This window comes from Panthera onca, chromosome D2 (genome assembly GCF_046562875.1).
Source record: "Panthera onca isolate mPanOnc1 chromosome D2, mPanOnc1 haplotype 2, whole genome shotgun sequence".
Classification (NCBI taxonomy): Eukaryota; Metazoa; Chordata; class Mammalia; order Carnivora; family Felidae; genus Panthera; species Panthera onca.
The window spans coordinates 57,884,960-57,912,623 of NC_138349.1; the positions used below are offsets into that span (position 1 = coordinate 57,884,960).

A 27,664-nucleotide genomic window follows, 5' to 3' on the forward strand; every position below is an offset into this window, starting at 1 on the left:
GCCTGGGTGACACCGTTGGTTAAGCATCCAACTCTTGCTTTTGGCTCTGGTCGTGATCTCACACTTCGTGAGCTCGAGACCTGCATGGGTTCTGTGATAACAGTGTGGAGCCTGCTTGATGTTCTCTCTCTCTCTCTCTCTCTCTCTCTCTCTCTGGCCCTCCCCACCCTCCCCCAATAAATAAATAACCTTTTTAAAAAAGAAAGTTTATTAATTTATTTTGAGAGAGAGAGTGTGTGTGGGCACACCTGCGTGTCCAAGTGGGGGAGAACGACTGAGCCACTGAGGTGCCCCGATGTGAATATTTAAAGGGAGAGCACATTGGAACAAGAAGAACATCTCTTACATTTACCCCCATTCAGAGGTTTGTGCAGTGTGAGATATAAGCTTCTCCAGTTATGAGGCTCTAGCCTCATGTTGCCCTCAGGGGAAAACCAGATTTCATTTTCTGCAAAGTAATAGAACATGCTTTTTTTTTTTTTTTTTTTTTTTTTTTTCTGAGAGAGAGAGAGAGAGAGAGAGAGAGAGAGAAAGAGTAGAGGACGGGTAGAGGGAGAGGGAGAGAACGGGAATCTTAAGCAAGCTCTATGCCTAGCTTGGAGCCTGGTGGGGAGCTTGATCTCACAACCTTGTGATCTTGACCTGAACTGAAATCAAGAGTCGGGACACTTAACCGACTGAGCCACCCAGGAGCTTCTTGCACCTTGCATTGATTGATTGATTGATTGATTTCATTTTGGGGTGTCTAGGTGGCTCACTGGGTCAGAAGTCGGACTCTTGATTTTGGCTCCGGTTGTGCACTCATTGTTTGTGGGATTGAGCCCCATGTCAGGCTCCACACTTCAGTGTGGAGCCTGTTTGGGATTCTCTCTCTCTCTCTGCTCCTCCCTTGCTTGTTTTCTCACTCTCAAAATAAATAAATAAACATAAAAAAATAGATTTTATTTTTAAATAATCTCTACACCTAACACGGACCTTGAACTCACAACCCCAAGATCAAGAGTTGCACACTGCGTCTACTGAGCCAGCCAGACACCTCAAGAATAGAGCATGCCTTATAAAAAGATGACTAGGGGTGCCTGGCTGGCTCAGTTGCTACAGCATGCAACTCTTGGTCTTGGGGTCCTAAGTTTGAGCCCCACATTGGGTGTAGAATTTACTTAAAAAAATGAATAAAAAGAAGTTGAGGCAAAGTCACAGGAAAAATTGCTAATCACAGAGGGCGAATTCCAGAGGACTCCTTGGAGGGATGGAAAGGAAGGTGGGGGACTCCATGGTTAGATTAGAAGATGTATTACAGAGTTACAGAGCAGTGTGTGGACGACCACTTGTTAGGTGATAGCTGACCAGCAGAGCTTACACTTTGAGTGATGGCCAAAACAAAGCAGAATGTGATGCATGTGGCATTTAGTTCTGAGAGGCACTTCTAAGAGAGTCGGCCATCTGGCAGTACAGATTAAACTATGGTTGGAAGTGAAGACCAGTAGGTGGAGATGGGGTCTCCGGTTTCCTGTGGTTAGCTGGTGTGGGTAGCTGCAGGGAGAGTAGCTGTGGAATATAGCCAGTCTTGCTTTTTCTGGCATTGGCTGGGGTATCTCAAGGAAAATGTACATATGGTTTATGTGTTCATGGTGTTATGTACCTTTTACCATATTCTTATCTATCATCTCTCTCTCTCTCTCTCTCTCTCCCTATCTACTATCATCTACTTATTTACTTTGACATTTTTTAAAGTATTTTTTTTTTAATTTAAGTAATTGCTACACCCAATATGGGGTTTGAACTAATGACCCCAAGATCAAGAGTCACATGCTTCTCCAACTGAGCCAGCCAGGTGCCCCTCACTTACCATAATTAAAAAAAAAAAAAAAAATGTATCGTTCCACTGACGATGGGCTAGCAAAAAGGTGCTGTACTTCCAGAAGACGATTGGGGAATATCTATCATAAATATTTAAAAATATACATTCGGGGCGCCTGGGTGGCTCAGTCGGTTGGGCGTTCAACTTAGGCTCAGGTCATGATCTCGTGGTTCACGGGTTCGAGCCCCGCGTCAGTCTCTGTTGACAGCTCAGAGCCTGGAGTCTGTTTTGTGGATTCTGTCTCCCTCTCTCTCTGACCCTGCCCAGCTCATACTCTGTCTCTCTCTCTTTCTCAAAAATAAATAAAACATTAAAAAAATTTTTTTAAATAAAAATATACATTCCAGGGTACATAGGTGGCTCAGTCAGGTAAGCATCCAACTCTTTTTTTGTTTGTTTTTAAATGTTTATGTGGGTGCCTGGGTTGTTCAGTCGTTTAAGCGGCCGACTTCGGCTCAGGTCATGATCTCGCGGTCTGTGAATTCGAGCCCCAAGTCGGGCTCTATGCTGACAGCTCAGAGCCTGTTTCAGATTCTGTGTCTCCCTCTCTCTGACCCTCCCCCGTTCATGCTCTGTCTCTCTCTGTCTCAAAAATAAATAAACGTTAAAAAAAATGTTTATGTATTTATTTTGAGATGGGGGGGTGAATGGAGGAGGGGCAGAGGCGGGGGGGGGGGTGGGGAGGGGAGAATCACAAGTAGGCTCTGCACCATTAGTCCAGAGCCAGACTCGGGGCTCAATCCCACAAACATGAGACCATGACATGATCTGAGCCAAAACCAAGAGTTAGATGCTTAACTGATTGAGCCAGCCAGGTGCCACAAGCACCGGGCCCTTTTTTTTTTAAGTTTATTTATTTATTTTTGAGAGAGAAGAGAGAGAGAGAGGGAGCAAGGGAGGAGCAGACAGAGGTACAGAATCCCAAGCAGGCTCTGCGCTGAGCCTGTCATCTCAGCTGAAACACACAAACCTGTGAGATCATGACCTGATCCAAAAACCAAGTCATACACTTAACCCACTGAGCCACCCAGGCGCCCCCTTCCAATTCTTGATCTCAGCTCAGGTCTTGATCTCAGGGTTGTGAGTTCAAGCCCCACATTAGGCTCCAAGCTGTTCACGAGGCTTACTTAAACAATAATAATAAAATTTAATTTAATTTAATTTAAAATATACATTCAAAAGACTGGGAAAACTTATATGTCTATCAATAAGAACTAGTTAAATAAGACATGATTTGTCCATACAAAGAAATATACCATACAGGTATTACAAAATAAAAAAAGAAGGGCCACCTGGGTGGCTCAGAGGGCTGAGTGTCTGACTTTGGCTCAGATCATGATCACACATTTTGTGAGCTGGAGACTTGCATTGGGCTCTCAACTCTCAGCCCCAAAGCCTGCTTTGGATCCTCTGTCAGCTTCTCGCTCTGCCCCTCTCTCATTCACACATGCACGCACACACTCTCTCTCTCAAAAATAAATAAACACTTAAAAAAATTATTAAAACATAGGGGCGCCTAGGTGGCCGACTTCAGCTCTTGTGGTTTCGTGGTCTGTGAGTTCGAGCCCCACGTGGGGCTCTGTGCTGACAGCTCAGAGCCTGGAACCTGCTTCCGATTCTGTGTCTCCCTCTCTCTCTGCCCCTCCCTTGCTTGCTCTCTCTCTCTCTCTCTCTCTCTCAAAAATAATAAACATTAAAAAAAATTTTTTTAATAATGAAAAAATAAAAAAATAAGCAGTCCTATATACATTTATCTGGGCTGTTAGATTTAAAAAAGAGAAGCAGATGTTTATTTCGTTTGCATATGTGCACAGCCTCTGGGTAGACACAAGAAACAGCTAAGTATGGTGGCCTTTGGGAAGACGAAATGTGAGGCTACGCGTGGCAGACTGATTGGATGCTTACCGAAAAGCCATTCTCCCCTATTTCTTCCTTTGCTGACAGAGCCCACATTTTGCTCAGATGTGACTTCAGGAGAAAAGGATTTCTTCAGCCCCAAGAGGTAAATATTGATTGGCATAAGCCAATTATGGTACTTATTCTCCCTGCTAGTGATTGTTTTAGGCATGTCTATGTGACAAAATATTGGCCAATGAAACAAAAGTAGTCTATTAGGGGCTTCTGAGTTTTGTTACTGATTAGGAAGAGACTAGAGGGTAAACTCCTCTTTAGGATTTTTAGGTAAAGTTGGGAAATGTCCTGACTCTTTGAGTTGTCGCAGCAATCTTGAGACCATGAAGGAAACCTAAGAGAATTGCAGATCAGGAACTCTGGTATCATTGAATTGCTGAGTTTATTAGCCTGGAATCATTTATCTCTGGATCTCTTATTAAGTCAGAAAATGCACTGTTTATTGTTTAAGCCACTGTTAGTGGTAGCCAGGAGCATCTTTAGTACAAACATTGGACAACAGAGGTAGTGATTAGAGAACAAAGGCAAAAGAAAAATAATTAAACTTCCTTACATTCACAGCCCATTGACAGGTTCTTGAGACAGGCAGAGTGACCTTCCTCAAGAAACTCAACTCCCCTGATGTTAATACTTTGCTAAAGGCAAAAGGGAACTTAGCTTGACATTAGCCCAACCTCCAGGATCTTGTCTTTTTTTTTTTTTTTTCTTTTAATGCTCATGTATTTGGAGAGAGAGAGAGAGCTCCTGCACATGTGTGTGAGTGGGAGAAAGGCAGAAAGAGAGGGAGAGAGAGAATCCCAAGCAGGCTCCACGCTGTCAGCACAGAGCCCAACTGGGGGCTCAGTCACAAGAACCGCGAGACCATGACCTGAGCCGAAATCATGGGTCCAACCAATGGAGCCACCCAGGCACCCCTGTAAGTCTGTAACATATAAAAACCCCTTTGGAAACTTCCTTTATTTCTACCCTCCAAGATACAGGTTAGCAAGCATCCTCCAAGCATATGGCCCACTGATATACACCTGAAGGGTCTCATGACTAATGTTTTACTAGACAGTAGTAAATGACCTTTTCCTAATAGTGAACCACTCAGTGACCTGAAAACCTTGATTCCAAATTCCTTAGAGTCTTAAGCTATCCCGAACCCCCTCCCAACTTGAAGGAATATAATCAGCCACTCCTCACAATCTCAGTGCAGTTCTTTCTACCCACGGATCCTGTCCCTGTGCTTTAATAAAACCACGCTTTTTGCACCGGAGATGTCTCAAGAACTCTTTCTTGACTGTTTGCCCCTGGACCTCAACATTTCACATCAGTGGGAAGTTCATTACTTTTTTCCTCCTTTAATATCTTTTGTACTTCTTGAATTTTGTACCAATGGAATGTCTTAACTATGAAAAAAAGTCTTTCTTTTAAGTTTTTTTTTTGTTTTTTGTTTTTTGTTTGTTTTTTAATTTAAGTAATCTCTACACCCAGTATGGGGCTGGAACTCATGATCCTGAGATCAAGAGTTACATGCTCTTCTGACTGAGCCAGCCATGCACCCCAAAAATGTCTTTAATTAAGTGCATTCCCTTTAATACAGAGTTTTAATGTTTATCACTATGAAAAATTGGATAAAAAATAGAACTACCCTACAACCCAGCAATTGCACTACCGGGTATTTATTCAAGGGATATGCTGTTTTGAAGGGACACATGCACCCCAATGTTTATAGAGGCACTATCAACAATAGCCAAAGTATGGAAAGAGCCCAAATGTCCATCAATGGATGAATGGATAAAGAAGATTTGGTATGTATATACAATGGAGTGTTACTCGGCTTCACTCATATGAGGATTTTAAGACACAGAATAGATGAACACAAGGGAAGGGAAGCAAAAATAATATAAAAACAGGGAGTGGGATGAAACGTAAGAGATTCTTAAATATGGAGAACAATCCCTACTGGAGGGATTGTGTGGGGGGGGGGGCTAAATGAGTAGGGGCATTAAGGAATTTACCCCCAAAATCATTGTTGCACTGTATGCAAACTAAATTGGATGTAAATTTTAAAAAATAAAATAAATTTTTAATGTTTATTTTTGAGAGAGAGAGAGAGAGAGCAGGAGAGGGGTAGAGAGAGACAGAGACACAGAATCCAGAGCAGGCTCTAGGCTCTGAGCTGTCAGCACAGGGCCTGTGCGCAGGGCTCGAATTCATGGAGTGTGAGATTATGACCCGAGCTGAGGTCGGACGCTTAACCGACTGAGCCACCCAGGCGCCCCACCAGGGGTATGATCTTAGCCACTTAAAGCTTCAGAATTGATCTGTAAAATGGGGTTAATAAGAGTCCTTACTTAATAGCATCACTGTGGGAGTTAAAGGATTTATATAAAATGCAAAGTTTTGGGCATATAATTATTCCATACGTGTAGCCATCTTGATTTAGGTTGAGCAAAATTCATCATTTGAACATCTCTAAATATTAAATCTTATAGCCTTATATAGTTAAAAATGTGTGGTTTTTATTTGATATTAAAATTTTAAAATATTATTTTGAAGAGGAAAGAAAAATTAGACTACCAGGTGCAAAATAGAAGTATAAAATTTATTTAAAACCACCCACAAAGTTCCGTGTAATCAGGAATGATACAATTTGCAATAGTTTTTTTAAAAACTCATGACAAAGATTTAAAATATAATTTCAATTACAGTATTCATTTAGCCTTATTCAGTTAGAACACTTAATAAAAAAGAAACTTTATGTTCTAAATAAATGAGACACACAAGGAAAATATAATAGACAATTTCCACAACTATCTTTACATGTATGTTTCAATACTAGTACATTTCAATGCATTTTGCTACATAAACATGAAATCATGTACAACTGCTGTGCACCAAAATTTAGCTTAATTAGGTTCTTTCAAGTAACATGCAATTCCAACTCACAAGTCTTCAAGTACTGCTAATAAGTGTTCCCTTGTATGCAGAGCACTACATGTTGAACTGTAATCATCACAATTAAGATTATTTCTTTCCCTTCTGCATGGTGAAGTGCTTTTTCTTTAAACGGTTTCTCCCATATGTTAAGAACCAAAACCAGATTTTGTAGAATTTTAAAATCTTTTTCTTATTAACTTATTTCATTGTATGGGATATTTAATACAGTAGGACTGCAATAGGTAAAAATAAATCCCCCTAAGCAAAAAATCAAAGGTACAAAATAAATAGTAAATATACCCTCAGAGGAGGAAAAGTCACCTAGAGACAGGAATATTAACTTGTGAAATTGATACTTCGTTATTGAAAGGTCAGTACTACTCTATTTCCCCATGATGAAGTATCTGTGAATATTTCGCTCCCACTATTGAGAAGCACTCATTCTTCTCCTTTGAACCAAAGTATTGATATGCACGTGAATCTACTTGGTAGGTCATCATATAACACAAGAGAAAATGAAGAAACTAGAAAGTAATGCTTTTCCTTCTGCCAAGTAGCTTTACAAATTTCTCTTCAGGGAACACTTCATGATTTCTTAGTAACTCAAAGATGACCATCCACCCATAGGTAACAATGCAAAAGCTGCCCTCCCCCCCCCCCCCCCCTTACTATAAAACCGTTTCTGGAAAAATATTTCTCTTAAAGCACCTATCACAATGTTATCTGTTATAGAAGTTTAAAAAAAATGACCATACATAGTAATAAAAAATATTTAATCTTTGTTTTGCTTTTTTTTAAGAGCTGTTTTTGTAAGGTCCTATGTTGTCAGCCATTTTAGAATATCACAAACAGGCATTAATTAGTGAGGATAGGCAGTTACTGAATCAAATCACCAAAAGTGGAATTTATTTTGACTATTTAGGGAAGTTTGGGTTTTTCATTAGCAACCCATAATGTACTGATGGAATAGGCAAAATATCCTACCTCTTTATTTTTATAAAGAACTTACTAAAAACTTTACAAATACATCTCGTTATTTTTCTTAACTCTCTGGGCAAAGGTATGTTTAAACTTTGACTAGAGACTTTACATGGCTGGAAACAAAGAGGAAGGAAAAACAAAATGAAACAAATTTAAATAAGTGGGAGACAGTACGATCTCTTAGAGATGTCAACAACTTTACATTTTTACTATGAGTACCTGAAAACTAAAATAGTCAGTTTACTGAGCACATTCCCTTCTAGAAACCTGCACTTCAATATAACAAATACATTAAACTTTGATTATGAACTGCTGATCTTAGTCTTTTTAAAAGTAGTATTTTTTAAACAATTATTATTGAGGTTTCCCTTTGTTTTCGTAGCACAGGGACATTCCTTATTAAAAGGTTTATTTACAGGGGAAAAACTGAAACTTCATTAATCTAAGCCCTAATGCAAAAGTTTTGGGAATTTAGGGAGACCTTCCAAAGTATGCATTAAAAAATCACTGTCTAAATAAATAGTGGAAACAAAATACGTCAGAAACATGTTTTGCATATGTTAAATAGGGTTTACGTTATTCTTAGATCTGGTCTGACAAAATTTCTACCCACTAATACTAAGTCATTGTTTATGATGCCGAAATGCATTTATTTATTTTTGAGAGGGAGAGTGGGCACACAGGGAAGGGGCAGAGAGAATCCCAAGCAGGCTCCACACCGCCAGCCTGGACCCCGATGTGGGGCTGGAACTCGTGAACTGTGAGATCACGCCCTAAGCCAAAGTCAGACACTTAACTGACTGAGGCACCCAGACGCCCTGATGCAGAAATGCACTTAGCAGTCTGCAGATATGAAATGGTTTAGTCTCAGATGGATTGACTTGGTGTATGACTTGGAGCAAGCCATTTGCCACTCTTGCCAATCAGCAGGTTCACCACCAGTAAGACGGGAACATTTGGACATCTGTCCAACCCTCAGTGTTGGGGAGAAAAAATGAGCACATTGTAAAGCAGTTTGATAACCTAAAACATTATAAAATACAGGGATTATAATTTTCTTACTACCATATTTGCATTCAAAATGGTTCCTCATTTTGAGCTATTTTTCACATAAAACTTATACGGTGGGAAGGAGAGCTATTAATGAATTTTTGGCTGGGCTGGTCGAGTGAACCAGCAGATTGTGAATAGGGGCACAAATCTCCCTCCTCTCTGCCCCTTAAATCCCCCCTATTATACTCAGAACTCCTGATAACTGATTTATCCCATCTTTAAGAATTCGTCAAGTTACTTTCAGTTCATTTTTAACCTTTCTCACCCAGATTTTAGAATATTTCCTATTATTGTCAAAACCCAATTTCCAAAGGGGTAAATTTACATTAGAAAGTAGATATCATCCACAAAACTGGGCCAGGAGATAAAACGTGCGAAAAAAATATATATCTACTCTATAAATCAGACCTGTTATTAATTCAAAGTCACTGGTCAGACAACTTATAATTAGTATAATGTATTGTACAGAAATAGCAAAGCTATGCAGAAATAGTGCTAGAATATTTAACTTCTTATACAATTTTTTTTGCAAAACACTCAAGCACTAATAAACAAGTTAAGAGACAAACGTTGGGATTGTTAAAGAGAACAATGGGCGCATGACCACTATCTAATCCTAAAAACTGAATTTGCCTCTACCCAAAAATGGCTAAATAAAATATTTTGATTCTTTTTGGTATTATTCCACAAAAGATTTGTGAAACATGATTTTAGAAGACAGGAAAAGACACCTTGACCAAGATCACTGCTATTCTTGAAATGAACCATGTGTATATGTGTAGGGAGCATGGGGAATGGAGGCAGAACAGGGAGAGGAAGCAAGAGAATTTTAATTTAAAGAAAATCAGAGGAAAGGATAAAAACTGTAAAAAGAATGAAAGTACACTAGTAACATCATAGCGTCAGTGAAATGAAAAAAGAAAAATAACAAGCACAGTTTCTGGTCAAAGATGGCAAGTCTATACCTAGCCAAATGAAGAAGGAAACTACTTCTTAATACTGTCTCTCCAAAAGTGAACATGTTTCTGACAGCTGCAAGATTTTTTTCTGATGAACAAGACAAGAGAGAATGCCTTTCATAACAGCTGCTGGGGACAAAATTTCTATTTTAGGAAAACTAGGTTAAACTATTCAACAGGAGTTTCGCAAGTTGCACAAACATAAATCGGTTAAATCAGATGTAATGTGTTTAAAATCTGATAATAACATTCCTACCTTAGACTAAGTTTTGCTTCAGTTATAGGGGACATGTATGGCTGAACAAACAAGAAAAACTTGTGATCCCGGCGGGATCATGGTATCACAGTAGGAATGGGAAAAGTATGGCCAACAAAGCTGAGACAAGTGTTTGACTTCTAAAGCTAGAAATATTAAATATTGCATACTATCAAAAGAGAAACACATTGTGGGGCCCTTAAAGGAGAAGTGAAAATTAGGAGTGGCAAAATGAGGAATACCTTTGGATTACTTGAAGGAATAAAATACATGCCTTTCGAAGTAAACAGTGGTGTTTGATCAGGTGCCCAGAAGACAAGGGGATTGAAACAAAGTCACCTAGATGTACTGGAATAAAGAGAATTGAAGTTTGTAGAGTTCAAGACAAAAAGAGTGATGTCTTGCATAAAAGCCAGTTTTATCATTTCCAAAATTAAAAGAACTTAGACACTCTTTTATACATGAGAAAAGAAAACAAAGAAACAACACAAACCCGCCAATAAATCTTAATACATTCTAAGAAAATACATGAATCCAGCTTCTGATAGACATGCTGATTCTTTCTGAATTGCATTCCAGAGCCATAAGTGGCATCATTTTCTCAACCTGTTAGAAGAAAGCTCAAAATGGAGCACAATTTTGATTTAGATAAGTCCAGACTCTTCAGGAATCAGGGCACTCATTATCATCACTTGGTTGAGTGTACCTTACGGTTGACATTGAAGTTACAAGTTCAATACACTTATGGGCAAGTTTAGGAACTGTGCACAATAAAACAGTATTCTAATACAGGTAGACAATCACTTCAAAATTAACTATGCTAGGATTTACTTGTGAGGCCAACTTGGCAGGAGGTGTGACTAGACTGTACAACCATGGCTAGGTAGTATATATATATACACTGGATATACTTTCTCCAGTTCTTTTAGTCATTCAATTTTTCATAACTCCTTATATATGCCTAATAATTGTTCCAGGGGAAATAAAAGCCTGTACCGTGTAAGTACTTGATATATATATATTTTTTATTGAAATAGCAAATAAGACTATTGCCACATTTTGTTGGATTAGTTAACAGGACAACTTCATAGGTAAAAGTCAGCTAGATTTCCCACACAGGGGAATCTTGATCCAATTTCACTTGACTTATTTTCCTGAAGCCCTCAGGAAAACAAACAAAAAAATAAATAAATAAAAAAAACAAACAAAACAAAAAAAGCAATAGAAAAAATAAAAGGCCATTTTTATCTTTCACATGTACTGCAATAAGTTTATTTCCCAGTGATACAATACTCCCTGGGTGAGGAAATCAAGTTTCCTAAAATCCTCCTACGCACAAAAAAGTGGCCTTCATTTGATGGTTTAAATTCTATTTATAAACATAAGTTATACACTGACATTAACATCTGCTCTTTAGGCCCCAGTGATTTAACTATAGGACTTCTAAGGTGTCTTCCAGGGCTATGAGAGGCCACTACCATATTACTTCACAATTCTTGTCATAAAATTGTACAGAAGATCAAAACTCACAGTTGTACTAAATCTAGACTAAAAAGAAATTTCCATGCAGCAAGAAGTTGTGAAATAGAAGGTAGCTATATATTATTAAAAGTCACATACAGCTACTGATTTACTCAGCACATTCAAAGGAAGTCCTGTGCTCGCTATAGGTGGAAGTTGTCATGCAATGTCAAAACTTTGTCCCAGATAAAAAAATCTGAATAGAATTTGTCTTAAAGAATAAACTTAAGTAGTTTGGGGTTATTTTCATACATGCTATTGTGGAATAAATGATGGTCCATTCAAATCCACTGAAGCAATAACATTAGAAAGTAGGTTACTTCGTATGAATTGTTATCTCATTTACACAAGGGTATGCATTCAATTAAGTATGTACTGGGGTTATGTCTTAAGCAAATTGCTTACGGATTTCATCTAGTTGAAATTCTATATTTAACAAATTAAATTATTTCACATGCAGATTGCATAACAAAGATGTTAGAAGGGTAAGCTGCAAACATTTTGCTAACATATTGCAAAAATTTACCTACAGCTATACATTTTCAGCTAGCCTCACTTTCCAATAATATGTTTCAATTAGGTCTATGACATGATGTACTTGGTACTTTGTAGATGGATTGGAAGATACAGGTGAGGCTGATAAGCAGAAGAAAACATTTTTTTCCAACCATGGCCTGAGAGCCATTAGAAATGGGAGTCTGAAGGGCAGAGTGATATACTGTAGGATTCTAAAATAGGCAGTTCATTGCAGTTAGTAAGTTTGTAACATATTATGGACAGGTTGGGTTAACACCGGGATCATGTATCAATGAATTCAATTATCATACCATGAACAAAGGCAGAAGATTCAAAAACTCAATTTGAGTGCTGTAAGAGAGGGGAAGCAAAAGGTGATCGTGACAGTAAAACATAAGAGGTGTAGAAATAATGTTAGATGACCAGTTTTCTGAGTGAAAATGTCATTTCAAACAAATTTATTTCCTTGCTTCATAAAAGCAGTCTAAAAGCAGTGTTGCTAGCATACAATCACAATGCTGTAGAACATTGAATAAGCAGGAGTTAAAAAAAGAAAATCACAGGGCAGACAAAGGGATGGTAAACTGCTAATTTAAACTTATGAAGTAACGTCCAACAAAGTAGGGATCACGTGTGGTTCGCACCATGGGGTTATCGGTTGAGGCAGGCTATTGATGGTGTGAATTATAATAAGGAATGGAAAACATTTTAGTTGAGAAGGGATATTTTCATATATGTTTTTGGGGCAACTGCAGCCAACTTCACAATTTTCAATATTCCCCTAAGTCAACACTGGAGCTTCAAGTTCAGTTGTTAAGAAACTTATTCAGTTAGTGACCCTGATGGGAATTTCTGCAGATATATTATAATGGATTCTTTTGAAGGAAACTTGCTGTTTCTTTGAAAACCATGGATAAAAACATCTTTTAGGATTTAAATTCTTCAAGTTTACTTTGTCATGGGAGGCGATTCAAAGAAAATCAAAAGCTAACATTTAAATTCTGCAGACATTTAATAAGTGTTGAATGGTAAGAAGATGGATGGATGGATAAAGGGTGTTAAAACTTGATCCATTAAATCTGGTGATGAAATAATTTCTAGTGGGAGCTAAGGCCTAATATCTAAAATGAAATATCACAAGGGCGTATTCCTGATAGTCTAATACTAGTAAATATCTTATTGAAGCAGCAGAAACAATAAACAATCACTTATTTATATACTTATATGTATAAGAAACCTTAGGCTCACAAAAATATACATGTTTTAAAACGGAAATCTAAGGCACACAAAATACTAAAACAAGTCAATGAATCACCCTATTTTACATATTCAAGAAGCAGAAATCTACTTGTACAAGATGATGGTCTACCAATGGATATTTGTTATATACAATCCCTTCATATTCCTTTACTTGTATTAGTCAAAAGCTTGAAACTGATACTTTGCACCATATATTATTTTAATATAAGTTACAATGAGTTTTTCTTTAGAGAGCTTGCTGGAACTGTTTGCTTTTGCACCAAAATTGTTGAGTGTTAGCAGTTGTGGGCTTCCTATGGCATTTCCAAGGGAGAAGCACCATTAATTAGGTTTTCCACACTCCCAAGGAATCTGACACTTTGAATGTTATAGCACCTCTGCATTTTAACAGAATCAAGTATTTCATTGAAATTTCTTGTTCTAAACATTTTGCTCGGGCAATCCTTTTTGTTTTGTTATAAAATGAGCCAATAAAATAATGGGAATATATCATGGGAGGGCTAACATAAATGGAATGCCTATTTTCCTGTTACCTAGAACATAGGCAATTATCAGAGAAGATGAGTTTTCATTTTCCTAGAACGAATGTGCTTAAATCAACTACTTTGGATTAGTATTAATGGGCAATACCATTCCTACTGTTTCGGATGTGTGGATATGTGATGATGATAGGGAATTTATTTTTAAAAGATTCCTACGGGAATTTTATTCTTATTCTGTACCAGAATGATTTTAAGAACAAATAAGGCAGTTGGGATGGGTAGGGTTTTTGCTACTTTATTTTTATATTTGAACACCTTGAAACTTTAGAAGCATTTGACTCTACTGATTCCTACTATGTTTCATCTCCTTTTGGAAAAACCTTTCATGATTATACTGAGAAAGCTGGAGGGAAAAGTAAATTGGGGCCACTGTTGCTTGATAAATCAGAAGAGAGCACTCTTACTCAGCTCCAAATAAAGTGTTAATCGATATCGGTGATACGCTTCCTAATTCCGATTTTAGAGAAAATGAACAATTTTTGCATGTTCTAACTATTTTATAAGTAGCTAATATTTGCATGAGGACACATTAAAAAAAAAAAGAACACAACAAACCATATACATGATTAGAATACATATTGCAGTTAACAAGATGGAACTCTACACAGCAATAAATGATTTCTCTTGTATGCAAATATGCATAAACAATAGACAATAGGATTCTTATACTATACTATTTCAAGTTACTTTTAAAAATAGAAAGTGCTTTTAAAATATATATTTACAATTTATGAACAGCCTCCAACCATTATTAACAATAATGAATTATTTTATACAGGAGAGATATTTTGAGAGAAAACATTTCATTGGTTTATTTCAAAGGAATATGCCGATTTTCTAGCAATGATTGGAAGATGTTGGAACAATGGCACCATGAAAAAATAATGCAGCTTATTTTTAACTGTTGATGTGGGTAAGCACCAGGAGCTGTGTAGAGTTAACACTGTGTCTTGATTTTACATCATAGCACATTGAACCTGTTAAAATCCTCTAAAAATGACTCTTGTTTCATAGTAAACAGACTTAATTTAAAGCACCAAACTGAGTGATTCTATCAAGGTTAACACCTAACCAAAACATTTCTTTATGTATTGAAAACTATAAAACTTTTATTTTTGCTTAAAATGTGCACCTTCTACCAATTGTCAAAATATAGTCACAGTTAAGAAATACCCACCCCATTTTTGTTTTTTTTTGTTTTTTTTACCTCAGCCTTCAAATGGGTGAGATGAAGATATAAGTAAACGACAACATGACTTTCTTTTAACAGCACCTTGAAAAAATACACAAAACTAGCAAAGGCATTAAGAAGGGGAGAAAAGCTTTCAGACCCAATGGTTATAGGGCCCCGCAACATGTGTGAGAGCATAGGGAGACACTGTGACAATATTGTCATGGGTTAATGTTAATGCTTTATGAGAAGGAATTTGGTTCAATTCATTAACTTCAGGGGACAGTTCAGGACCCTCATTAGCTGCCTGGTCTTTCTGCTCTGAGGCCTTAGTTTTCTTATTCTTAGCTTCTTTAGCCTCAAACTTCATTTTGTTTAGTTCAAAACCATGTTGGGGCTTATTCAGGTTTTTGTGCTGGTAGAAGACAAGGGAGAGGCGTGTGGGATGATTCCGGTTTGGGTGTTCGACAGGAGTCGTTGCGTGAAGCTCTCGCCGGGCACACTCGATCAAAACGGAGCCATGAGCAGGCGCGATAGCCACCCCACCAATGTTGGCATCCAAGAAGATGTGCTCACTGTCTGACCAGTACTCATCAATGTGGGGCAATTTCTCCTCAGCAGGTGACAGAGGGTCATCTGAGAGGGGATCATCTGAGAGAGGCTCATCTGCTTCAGAGTGTGGCTCATCTTCTTCCACCAGAGAGGACGCAAGGTCATGAGGAGAGGCGGTGAATGGGGGTTGCTGGTTTGGATGATTAGAAGATAGCTGTTCAGATGGGCCAGTGGGAGGCTCAGAATAAACCAAGGAATCTGGCATGGGAGTAGACAAGGTGGGAAGAGGAACCACTTCACCAGGCTGTGCAATTCCAGCGCCTTCCCCCGCAGCTGCATTAGCACCACCGTGTCTCGCAGAAGGCATTGTGCAGTGAGGATTGCTACTTCTTTCTGAAAACCCGTACGAAACTGACGACACATCGTTCTTAAAAGGAGCTGTTGTGGCCGACACAGTCTTAGGGGACCAGGAGAGACTTGGAGGTATGTTAGCCTCTTTCCATGTGTGAGGAATGGATGGGGTCAATGAGTAGGTTTTAGTGTTGTCCGAACCTTTGAAGATAAAATGGGGTTCAGTTTCATTTTTTATTTCAAGGTGCAAGGCTTCAGTTTTATTCCCTAAACAGAGAAAAGGACACCAAATGCGAAGATAAGTACAAACTACTTTAGGTAGTTGTCTTTAAGGAGTATTTTAAAGAGAAATACATGACAAAACATTGATGATGGCAGTGTTGGTCAGTTTTGTTCTATTTACTTTAAGACAAACATACGAGCATGCTTTAAAAATCGCATGTAGTTTGGTATGCTTTTCCAACCAACAAATTTCCTTAAAGAATGCTTCCCTAGGCACACATTTAGCCAGAAGGATGCCCAGTGATTAAAATACTAAGAAATTAGAAACAACCTAATTGGCTATAAGGTAAATATTGAAATCATACATTGGAATACAACACAGGTAATAACATGACGATTCAGAGCAATATTTCTACCCAAAGAGATTATTGCATGATCTCATTTTCAAAAAAGTAAAAATAAGTAATAGTTTATAAATATTTCTGGGTCATGATAACATCATAACTGGCAAAGTTAATTACTAGGCAAAGGAAGTCACAGAAGAAGTTTTAGTTGAAGAGGCACCTAGGTGGCTCAGTCAGTTCAGTGTCTAACTCTTGCTTTTGGCTCAGGTACCATCTCACAATTTGTGAGTTCAAGCCCCCTGTTGCTTTCTGTGACAACAGCATGAGCCTGTTTGGGATTCACTGTCTCCCTCTCCCTCTCTCTCCCACTCTGTTCGTGATGCCATTCTCTCTCAAAATAAATAAATAATACACTAAAAGAATAGTGCTTATGGGTTAAGATTACAAAAAGACACGGGGTTATAAGCCTAATATTGTGCAGAGCGCTACCCACAGGGTATGTATTATTATTATTATTATTATTATTTTTAAGTTTATTTATTTTGAGAAGGAGACAGAAAGAGAGAGTGCATGTGTGCACAAGATCATGACCTAAGCTGAAATCAAGAATTGGCCACTTTACCAACTGAGCCACCCAGGCGCCCCATCAAGGTATATAGTATTAAAAACATAGCAGTAGGGGCGTCTGGGTGGCTCGGTTGGTTAAGCGGCCGACTTCGGCTCAGGTCATGATCTCGCAGTCCATGAGTTCGAGCCCCGCGTTGGGCTCTGTGCTGACGGTCAGAGCCTGGAGCCTGTTTCAGATTCTGTGTCTCCCTCTCTCTGCCCCTCCCCCGTTCATGCTCTGTCTCTCTCTGTCTCAAAAATAAATAAACGTTAAAAAAAAAATTAAAAAAAAAAACATAGCATGTAAAGATGCTACTGGGGAATGACACGAAGATAAAGTTGGTAGAAATGCTGTTTACAGGCAGTATGGAATCAGGTATGTGACTCTTAAAATAAATCCAAAATAAGTGTCTGTAAAATGGAGCTATATTCAAAAAAACTTATTCTAATTCTCCCCATCTTGCCTCTTCATTATCTCCCTATTAAATTTTTCTTAGCCTTGTATAAATGCCTGCTCTGTCATTTCTCTCATCTTACAAAAAATAAATAAGCAAACTCTTGTTGTAAATATGAAAAAAAAATCAAACAAGTTAAGGAATACCCCGTAATTCTATAGTTGAGTAAAGTTGAATACAAATTCATGGTGTATTTTGTTCCCTCGGGCTCCTTGGAGAGATGGCTGAATTTATATATGGGGCAGTGTTATATAAAACAAGCCTGGAACATCGTGTTGGAAGCTAAGGAAACTATCAAAGGCAATCGAGGTCATGACAAAAAAATTCAGAAGCCAGCATGATGGGTTTCTACTGATCAAAGATGGAACAATTTGAGGATTTTTTGGTTTCAATTTGAAGATTTTTAAAGAATTGAAGATTTTTCATATTTAGTTAGGAATAAAAACCCTATTTAATATGCACTGAAATATGAACTATAAATAATAATAAAAATGCTAGTAATAAAATAACAAAAATTAAAAAATTTTGAGATCCAAAAGATACTAAATTAAAAAAAACTGAACACACTGGAAATTGCTTAGGAACTAACTTGTATTCTAAAAACCGGTGAATAAAGGCAAATAGCCAAGCATTTATTCTAATTTCCCTACATGAACCATATCTCAGCATTAACAAGTTATTGGTAAGGGCAATATTTCTTTGTAAAAGAAGATCAACCACCAAATGGAAGAATGGTGGACTTTGTTGCTGCTCATGTAATAAAGAATATAGAATATGAGGGCACCTGGGTGGCTCAGTCGGTTAAGCGCCCGACTTCGGTTCAGGTCATGATCACATGGTTCATGGGTTTGAACCCTGCGTCAGGCTCTGTGCTGACAGCTCAGAGCCTGGAGCCTGATTCGGATTCTGTGTCCCCTCTCTCTCTGCTCCTCTCCTGCTCGTGCTCTGTCTCTCTCTGTCTCTCAACAATAAACAAATACTAAAAAAAAAAAAAATATATATATATATATATAAATATATATATATAGAATATGATATTAAGTGTTTCTAAAATGGGTAAAAAGTTCATAGGGAATGTTATGATCAGTGATTCCCATTGACAACACCTGGACCATGGATCAGTCTTAACATCATAAAAAAGAGATATCACTGGACACTATATATTTCCTGATGTGAAGAAACGAGAGTGTTCAAATTGGACAGTGGTCTTTAAATAGTGTTTTTAAAGTGGAAGCTGAATTTGTCTCCACAGGACAATGGTTTTGGCTATATGAAAAAAAGAGAAAGGAAAAATTGGAAAAGCAAGCTTAAATAAGAAAGGTTTAGGAGACATATCAAATAACTATAACGTGTGACCTTGTTTGGATAATAATTTAAACAAAACAAAATGTGGGGCGCCTGGGTGGCTCAGTCGGTTAAGCATCCAGCTTCGGCTCAGGTCATGATCTCACAGCCCGTGAGTTCGAGCCCCGTGTCAGGCTCTGTGCTGACAGCTCAGAGCCTGGAGCCTGCTTCAGATTCTGTGTCTCCCTCTCTCTCTGCCCCTCCCCTGCTCATGCTCTGCCTCTCTCTGTCTCAAAAATAAAAACATTAAAAAAATTTTTTTTAAACAAAACAAAACGAAAAACAAAAGAAAAATCATTTAGGAGAAAAATGGAGCATTTTTTTGGTTTTGTTTTGAAGTAGGCACCATGCCCTCCCTATGTGGGGCTTGAACTCACGACCCTGAGATCAAGAGTCAGGTGGTTCTCCTACCGAGTCACAAAGGCACCCCAAACGGAGCAATTTGAACATTGATTGGTATGAAAACAATATTTGATTTGTTTGTTTTAGGTATTGCGGTTATAAAAATTACTTATTGTTTAATGACATACTGATGAAGTAATTGATAAGATAATATGATGTGAGTTCTGCAATTTATTATTGAGGGAAGTGAGATTCATTAAATAATTCACTCACTCTATACCTTTAAAACATTTTTCCATTTAAGAAAAAAACCTCTCAACCTTTAAAACTTCACTGCATTCAACTGATTCCCTTTATAACCAAGCACAAGAATCTCTCCATTTCTCTCCCATTTTGCCAGCAATCTACTTCAATAATGCTCAAGCAGGACCTCCCACCGCCTGTAAAACTCAGAGTGAAACTTGTTTTCATCTCACTTGACATGGTTGATCACTCCCTCCTTGAAACACTGCATATACTCTTAGAGTTCCATTAATACCTCACCAGACCTTCCAAGACTGTGTTCATCTCTGAAGCCTGTACAAATTGGGAATTCCCAGGACTTCTCCTTCTACCTCCTTTAGTTCTCTGTGATTTCATTTACTCTCAGGCTTTGAAACTCTATCTCTATGCAGCTGACTTCCTAAGTTATACCTCCAGCCAAAATCTTTTCTTTGAACTACACTCTTATTCAACTGTTTACCTAACGGTTGTCTGACAGGTGTCTTAAACTTGACAGGTCCAGAAGTGAGCTTCTGATCTCCCTCTGTATGTTTCCAAATTTGTTCTTTCCCATTTCTCATGATTCTTGGTGATTTCCCCATCTTTCCAGTCACTCCAGACCAATAACACCAGGATAAACAGTGAGACTTTTTTTTGTCCACAATCCAGATTTTTCAGAAATCCTGTTGACTCTACCTTGAAAACAGATCCAGAACCAGGCATCTCTCATGTCCTCATTAGCCAGTCTGGTTCAAGCTCCATCACCTTTTTCTTGAGCTGTTAGGATGTAGCCTCTTTACCATTACCCTACTTTTCTGTTCTGTCTACTGGTTTCTAGTTCAACCCAGTAAGCAGAATGTTAAGTTTGAGTCACATCATACACCATCTCTATGTTTTTTTTTAAGACTTTACTTTTAAGTAATCTCACACCCAACGTGGGCTTGAACTTACAACCCCAAGATCAATAGTAAAATGCTCCACCAAATGAGCGAGCCAGGTGCCCCAGCCCCTCTCTATTCTGAAATCTCCAGTAGCCTTCCTTTCACTCACTAAATGCTGATATCTTTACAGCAGTCAACAAAGCCCGAGATGAAACGCTCCAATACCCCTCTTCCCTCTCCAATCTATTTCTTACTCCTCTCCCCATTTCATGCTCTGCTTCAGCCACACTGGCCTCTTTGCTTGCATAAAGTATTCAAGGTAACCTCTTGTCCCCTGATCTTTACGTTTGCCATTTCCTCTGCGTAGAATGCTATTTCTCCCAATAAAAACACTAAGGGTTCTCATTGGCCTAAGGACTTTACTCAAATACTCCATTCTCAACAAATAGCTTTCTGACAACCATATCCAAATAGAATTCTCTCACAGAGCTCTCTCTCCTCTTTCACTGCTAACTTTCCAACACCCAGAACAGCACAAAGTGGTACTCAGTAATATTTGTTGACTGGATTACTTGTATTTGATGCTAAATGTGACCAAGGAAGACTTCAAGGAAGTGATGTCATTTCCCATGTTCCAAGAAGGAGTAGGGCTTCAAAGTAGATGGGACCAAACAAGAAAAACAGGTTTCTGTTTGTTTTCTTAAAGCATAAATAGAAAAAATACCAAGAAATACTGATGGGTCACTTTTTTGTTGACTTTTAGTTTTGGAAAGTATGTAGAAATTGTGTACATGCATGGATTCAGTGTCTTATTTTGAACTCTAAAGCAACATGTATTAGAAACAAGCGAGATTTAAGAATAATTACCTAATTGAATTAACATCTGATCTAAAGTTGTTTTTTGCTGTGTTTTGTTTTCACAATGCCTCATTCCTAAGAGAGCAGCAAGGATAAAGGACAGGGGAAGTGGGGTGCAAGGGAAAGTCCCAACACTTTGGCTAGTGGGAGTTGTGCACAGAGACTCAGCAGCATCCATAGGCCTCACCTAAAAGCGACAGCGATGAAGCCTTGCTATTGTTTGTGGTCGAGTTATTCTTCCGCTTGATTCGAGGAATGAATTTCTTCTCCACAGCTCTTATCTTATGTGCAAGAACTTCTGTCATCATCGCTGCCCTTTTCTTCCCAGAACGAGGAACAGGCTGAGTGAAACGTGTTCTTTTTTTACGGCGGGGTGTGAGCACCTCGATGGCCCCAGATTTGATCTTGGCTTCCATTCCTTCACTAGAGCCAAACTCATCTGTGTCTGAGAGTTTGTAGAGCGGTAGCACATGCAGCTGCTCATCTTGAGGAATAACCCCCAAGGAGCGATTATCCTCTCGTGTTAAAGTACAAACCTGACAGAAAGAAAACATGAAATAGGTCCTGCACATTCAGAGTTATTTCTACCTTCTAATTGTTGCCACTGTGAAAGGGATCTATGTTCCCATTCTATGTTCCATTGGTTCCTGCTGGTATATTAATTTTGCACAACTAATATACATCAAGCCACTCAACATTCTTCAATTCTAGTAATTTATCAATTATCTGTAAGCAGACCAGCACACTTTTGAGTTGATCTTATAAGTACGTATTATGCACGTTTATGTATTTTATAATATTTATAATGTTTGTTTATTTTTGAGAGAGAGAAAGAGACAGAGAGAGAGAGCAGGGGAAGGGCAGAGAGACCGTATTGTAGGTAGGCTCTGTGCCATCAGCACAGAGCCTGATGTGGGGCTTGAACCCATGGATCGTGAGCTCATGACCTGAGCGAAAACCAAGAGTCAGACACTAAACTGAGCCACTGAGGTGCTTGTTTAAAAATTTTTTAAATGTTTATTTCTTTATTTTTGAGAGTATAATATTTTTAAAAAGTAAACTCTGTTGGGGTGCCTGGGTGGCTGCGACTTTGGCTCAGGTCACGATCGCATGGTTCATGGGTTCAAGCCCCACATGGGGCTTTGCCCTGACAGTGCCGAGCCTGCTTGGTATTCTCTCTCTCTTTCTTTCTCTGCCCCTTGCCCATTTGCACTCTCTCCCTCTCAAAGTGAATACATAAAACTGAAAACAAAACAAAACAAAACAAAACCACACAAGTAAACTCTATCCCCGATGTGGGCTTGAACTCATGACAAAGAGATCAACAGTTGCATGCTCTACTGGCTGAGTCAGCCAGGCACTCCTGTAATATTTTAAATACTAGGTCTTTTTGTTATATTTCATCTTACTCCATTGTCCAAGTTAAGGAATGTTTACTGGACTGTCCACAGCTTTCATACTAAATATTAACTATTAAGATATTATTTTAGCCTATATATTACCATATTTCTTAACTATTTAAATAATGACACATTCATTGGGTAGAGGGGGATTACTTATGAAAAATTTCCAGATTGTAAGGTTGACAGAACTTGATGAATACAGATGGTAAAGAAAGATAAACTTAGTTTTATTTTCTCAGTATCTATAGTCATGTTTACCGGCAAGACTTGAAATACTAAAGTCTCTTGGGTGTAATTTGTGAATAATTTAAAGTAATCATGTTAAAAATTAGACTCTTGCATCAATAAATGTTTAAGCGGTTTATTTGTTCACAGGGACACTAAGAAGGGGCCGAGGAGACAAGATACAAGGAGCATGATTAGAAAGACTGAGGCAGCAGACAGGGAGGCAAGTGAGTTGGTAGCTGAAGGTCAAGATTCCAGGGTTTCAGAAATGCAGAACTTTGGAGTCAGGGCAAGTTCTAGGTACAAGCCTCATTGCATGAGCAATGACAGCAGAGGAGAAGAGGCCACACTGAATGATACACAAGAGAAGCACAAGAAGAAGACGAACCAAAATCCAGTTTGACTGAAACTAATTCACCCTGATCATGGATATTGTGTCATGAAGCAATTCAAGGAAAGTGACTACCCAAGCAGTGACAACGAACCACACTGTGGCCACGATTCACCTGGACAGATTTCTACTATTTCAACTTTGAAAATAACATTTGTCTCAAAGACTATAGTCAACGACAGTGGAGAGGAATGATAATGCAAAAAAAAAAAAAAAAAAAAAAAAAAAAAAAAAATTTTTTTGGCTCCTTAATTCTATCAGTCATAGACTTCACTGGCTAAACAAGGAGGGAGGGCTGCCTTTTGACGGATTAGATTGTGTCCTTCTAGTCACAGTGTAAGGGACTGTAGCTATGTCTTTCTTATATGGGGCCAACCAGACTGGTGTCATGCAAAAACAGAGGAAATCACTCCATATTAATCTCTTATTTTACTAGGTGAGGAAATAATGACTTGAACCAAATCCATTTCATTGAAAAAAGACAACTGTGTGATTTTTCTCAGGGTCTTTTACCTAATTTAAGTGTTTCTTAATTGACTTCATGCTATGGGCGTATAATTCTTTTCATGGCTGTAAACATAAGTATGAGCACTGAAATGCAAATATTTCTGATAATTCTGGAATATTAATGGAACTTTATACATACATACTGGTATTAAGAACAAACATGAACAAGAAAACGATACATTCAGGATAATTCCATCACAAAAACCCTTTGGTACCCAGAAGGCAAAAAAAGAGAACCGATAAATTGCTTAACTTCGTACCTATCAGTTTGAGAGCATACAAGAGTGCTCCTACCTGCTAGCAAACACACCACAATTAAATACAAGATTCAAGACCTTCAAAAAATATTTAAGGCCAGTTCTGTAACTTTGTGGAAGGACTTGGACAATAACATAAATGCTATTGATGTATATACTATGTGAGACAGAACATAAAATATGATTTTTAAAATTTAATTCATCTCTGCACCCAACGTGGGGCTGGAACCCATGATATTGAGAACAAGAGTCATGTGCTCCTCTGACGGAGTCAGGCTGGGGCCCCTAAAATAAAATTTTTAACAGTAATCATATCCAGCCTAACCACACAGAGATGGAGCTTTTAGAATCAAAAGCCATCTATGTACATACCACAGTGCTTCCATTATTCATGTTGTGAATGTCCCTGTGGGGATGGGCACAGAAGTCTAGGCAAGCAGTGACCCCAGAGAAAGGACGACCCTCTTTGCTGCCAAGCCGACATTCTCGGGCAACATGTTCATATTCTACCTAAAAAAGAAATGTATGACACACAGTTGTGAGAGACAGAAAGAATCACCTTCAGTAAAGAATAAAAGTCACTTCCTGACCAGGCTCTTAAACTAATGACACATTGCAATTTCAGATATTTATGACCATAGTGCGTTAAAGTAGTGGATGTGTAGCTCAGAAACATTCAGGAGGAAGAGTCTGATAGTACACAAAGGAAAATGCAAATCCCTGGCTGTGACTGATGGTAGGATGATAAAAATACCTGCTGCTGGTGAATAAACAAGCAGAGCAAGCCTAATTTATTCCATTAGGAAGAGAGACTAACATAGTGCATTAATTATGTGGGAAGAGTCCTCAAGGTCTATAAATATACATGTATTCATAAACCAGTATAAAAAATGAATTTATAACTATTTTATTTTATTGTTATTATTATTAATTTTTTAAAGTAGGCTTCAGGCAGGGCTCCAACTTAAGACCCTGAGGTCAAGAGTCAGACGCTTAAGCGACTGAACCACCCATGTGTCCCTATAACTCTTTTTAAAATGAAAAGTTGAATTTAACAGAAAGGATGTTATTTATGACAATACAAATAAAGATTTAAGAAATATAGACCATAGGTCTCTGGTTATGTTTAAGATAAAAAGATATTGGGGTGCCTGGGTAAATACACACAATGAAATGCTATTGAGCCTTAAAATGGAATGAAATTCTATGGTGCCTGGGTGGCTCAGCCAGTTAAGCATCTAACTTTGGCTCAGGGCATGATCTCGCGGTTTGTGGGTTCAAGCCCCGCGTAGGGCTCTGTGCTGACAGCTTGGAGCCTGGAGCTTGCTTTGGATTCTGTGTCTCCCTCACTCTCTCTGCCCCTCCCCAACTCTCTCTCTCAGTTCCTGAGTTTGAGCCCTGCATTGGGCTCTCTGCTGTCAGTGCAGAGCACACTTTGGATCCTCTCTCTGCACCTCCCCCAGTCTCGCAGACTCTGTCAAAGATAAACTTTTAAAAGATATTTACACGTATTTTCCACCTTGTGATGACTGCACACGTGTGTATTGCAAAAGGATTGCCACAGGAAGGTTAGGTAACATCTCAATCCCTTAACACTATGAGGTTTATTTTGTGTGTGTAGTGATAATTGAAGATCTCTTAAAAACTTGTAAGTATATAATATAGTATTGTTAATTAAATTATAGCCTCAATGCTGTGCAATAGATGCCCAAATTGTATTTATCTTATAGCTAGCTGGAAGTTTGTACCCTCTGATCAACTCCCTGCTTCCCTCAACCCTCATTTCTTTTATTTTTTTTAAATTTATTTATTTTGAGAGAGAGGGAGAGAGAGGAAGGGAGAGAGAGAGGAAGGGAGAGAGAGAGAGAGAGAGAGAGAGAGAGAGAGACAGAGAGACAGAGAGAGAGAATGATTGGGAGAGAGGCAGAGAGAGAAAGGGAGAGAGAGAATCCCAAGCAAGCTCCATGCCTGTAGCACAGAGCCCAACATGGGGCTCGAACCACAAACTGGGAGATCGTGACCTAAGCCAATATCAAGAGTCAGACATTCAACTAGCTTAGCCACCCAGGTGCTCCTCCTTTAATTTGTGGATGATGTCCTTTGAAGCACAAAATTTAAAAATTTTGAATTTCTTTCAGTTGTCCTTAATAGAACCTTCAGCAAAGTGTTTAATAGAAATGGTGAGAGTAGATATTCTTGTCTTGTTCCACATATAAAGCAAAAAATGTTTTAGTCTTTTATCATGATTATGATATTAGCTGTGGGTTGTTATAGATGTCCTGTATCAGGTTGAGCCAATTCACTTCTATTTCTATTTTGATGACTGTTTTAATCATGAAAGTGTTAGCTTTTGTCAAATGTCTTTATACAGAGAGATTATGTGGTTTTTGTCATTTGTTCTATTAATATATTCAGTATACTGGACTGATGGAATTTTCTTGTGTAGAATCAATCATGCATTTCTGCTTTTATAAATTATAGTTCTAGAAATAACCAGAATTCTGTCACTCTGGAATTTTAATTTAATTCAACTGTCATAACAGGAAGTTTTTAAAGACAGATAAATATCCATTTTTTTAAATTAAAAAAATAGAAAAAAGTTTTTCTTTACAGTAATCTCTACACCCAATGTGGGGCTTGAACTCACAACCCTGAGATCAAGAGCCACATGTTCTGCCCTCTGAGCCAGCTAGGCACCCCCAGGCTAGATAATTTTTGAAGTTGTTCTATAAAGATAGATAACCATGTTCAAGAGTACTGCATCTGGTCCCCAAACATACCTGGTTTTGGTAAGCAACTGGAGCATACTGCTTATAAATTGGAGCTAATCGTGTAGCCAAACTCTGTAAATTATCTTCAAGGTTTTTTTCCTATAGGAAAAGACAGTCCATAAAAGTTGTTTCATAATGACATACAAGTTTTAGGTGTGTGAAAAAGAGTGATAAATCATTGCTGATGTGTGGTTGGTGCACAATTCATACTTACCCTAATAAAAGAGATACCACAGAAAATAAACTGGGTTGTTTTTTCATAAAATCGAAAGCCTTAGTCATTGTTATGGTTTAACTATGTTGTAAGTGAGTTAGAAATGTAAATGGTGTTAGAGATAAGGTGTAAACCTGCTCACGTTGCTAAATATAAATACAAGAACCGTATTTTATATTTATTTAGCAGTACCGGGTACTTAAATCAAGTAGGACTGTAAGGAGCCTTGACACCATATCAAGAATCTGGATTGCTACCGATGGAAGAAACATGGAAGACTTTTCAAAGGAGAACAGTCTTTAACAAGAGTCTCCATTAAAAATGTCACTGATGACAGTATGAGGTATCCAACACAAAAGGAGACTTTGGAAACAATAGTTGAAAGAGCACTGTGATAATTTTTCAGAGAGGATTGTATTCTAAATCAAATCAAAGACTTGATAAATGATCAATCACATCCAAGGAAGACTATGGAAGGGAAACTGAGAGCAAGGATGAAAGGAAGAATTAAGGAGGCTCAAGGCTTCTGCTTCATTTCAGATTTGATGGATGCCAAGAACACAGAAAGACCTTCATGTGGATACGTATCGGATTATAAAAGCCAAAGCCACACACAGTATAGACATAGGAAGTTAATTCTTTTTCTTTTCTTTTTTTAAAGTAGGCTCCACAACCAGCATGGAGCCCAATGTGGGTTTTGAACTCACGACCCTGAGATGAAGAC

General features: G+C 38.2%; 1 protein-coding gene across 5 annotated transcripts in view; it reads right to left on the minus strand.

Annotated features, from left to right (window-relative positions):
- Positions 1-6,348: 6,348 nt before the first annotated feature.
- Positions 6,349-27,664, minus strand: part of TET1 (tet methylcytosine dioxygenase 1) — a 125,789-nt gene continuing 104,473 nt past the window's right edge. For 4 of the 5 annotated variants that reach the window (XM_060642579.3, XM_060642576.3, XM_060642583.3 and 1 more), the window contains 4 exons: positions 26,736-26,825; positions 24,328-24,465; positions 21,360-21,708; positions 6,349-16,126 (listed from right to left, as the gene is read on the minus strand). In XM_060642579.3, the coding sequence (XP_060498562.2) occupies positions 15,111-16,126; positions 21,360-21,708; positions 24,328-24,465; positions 26,736-26,825 (1,593 nt within the window). In that variant the 3' untranslated portion in view covers positions 6,349-15,110. The remainder of the gene's footprint in view (positions 16,127-21,359; positions 21,709-24,327; positions 24,466-26,735; positions 26,826-27,664) is intronic. The other variant, XM_060642578.3, reaches the window with a different exon arrangement.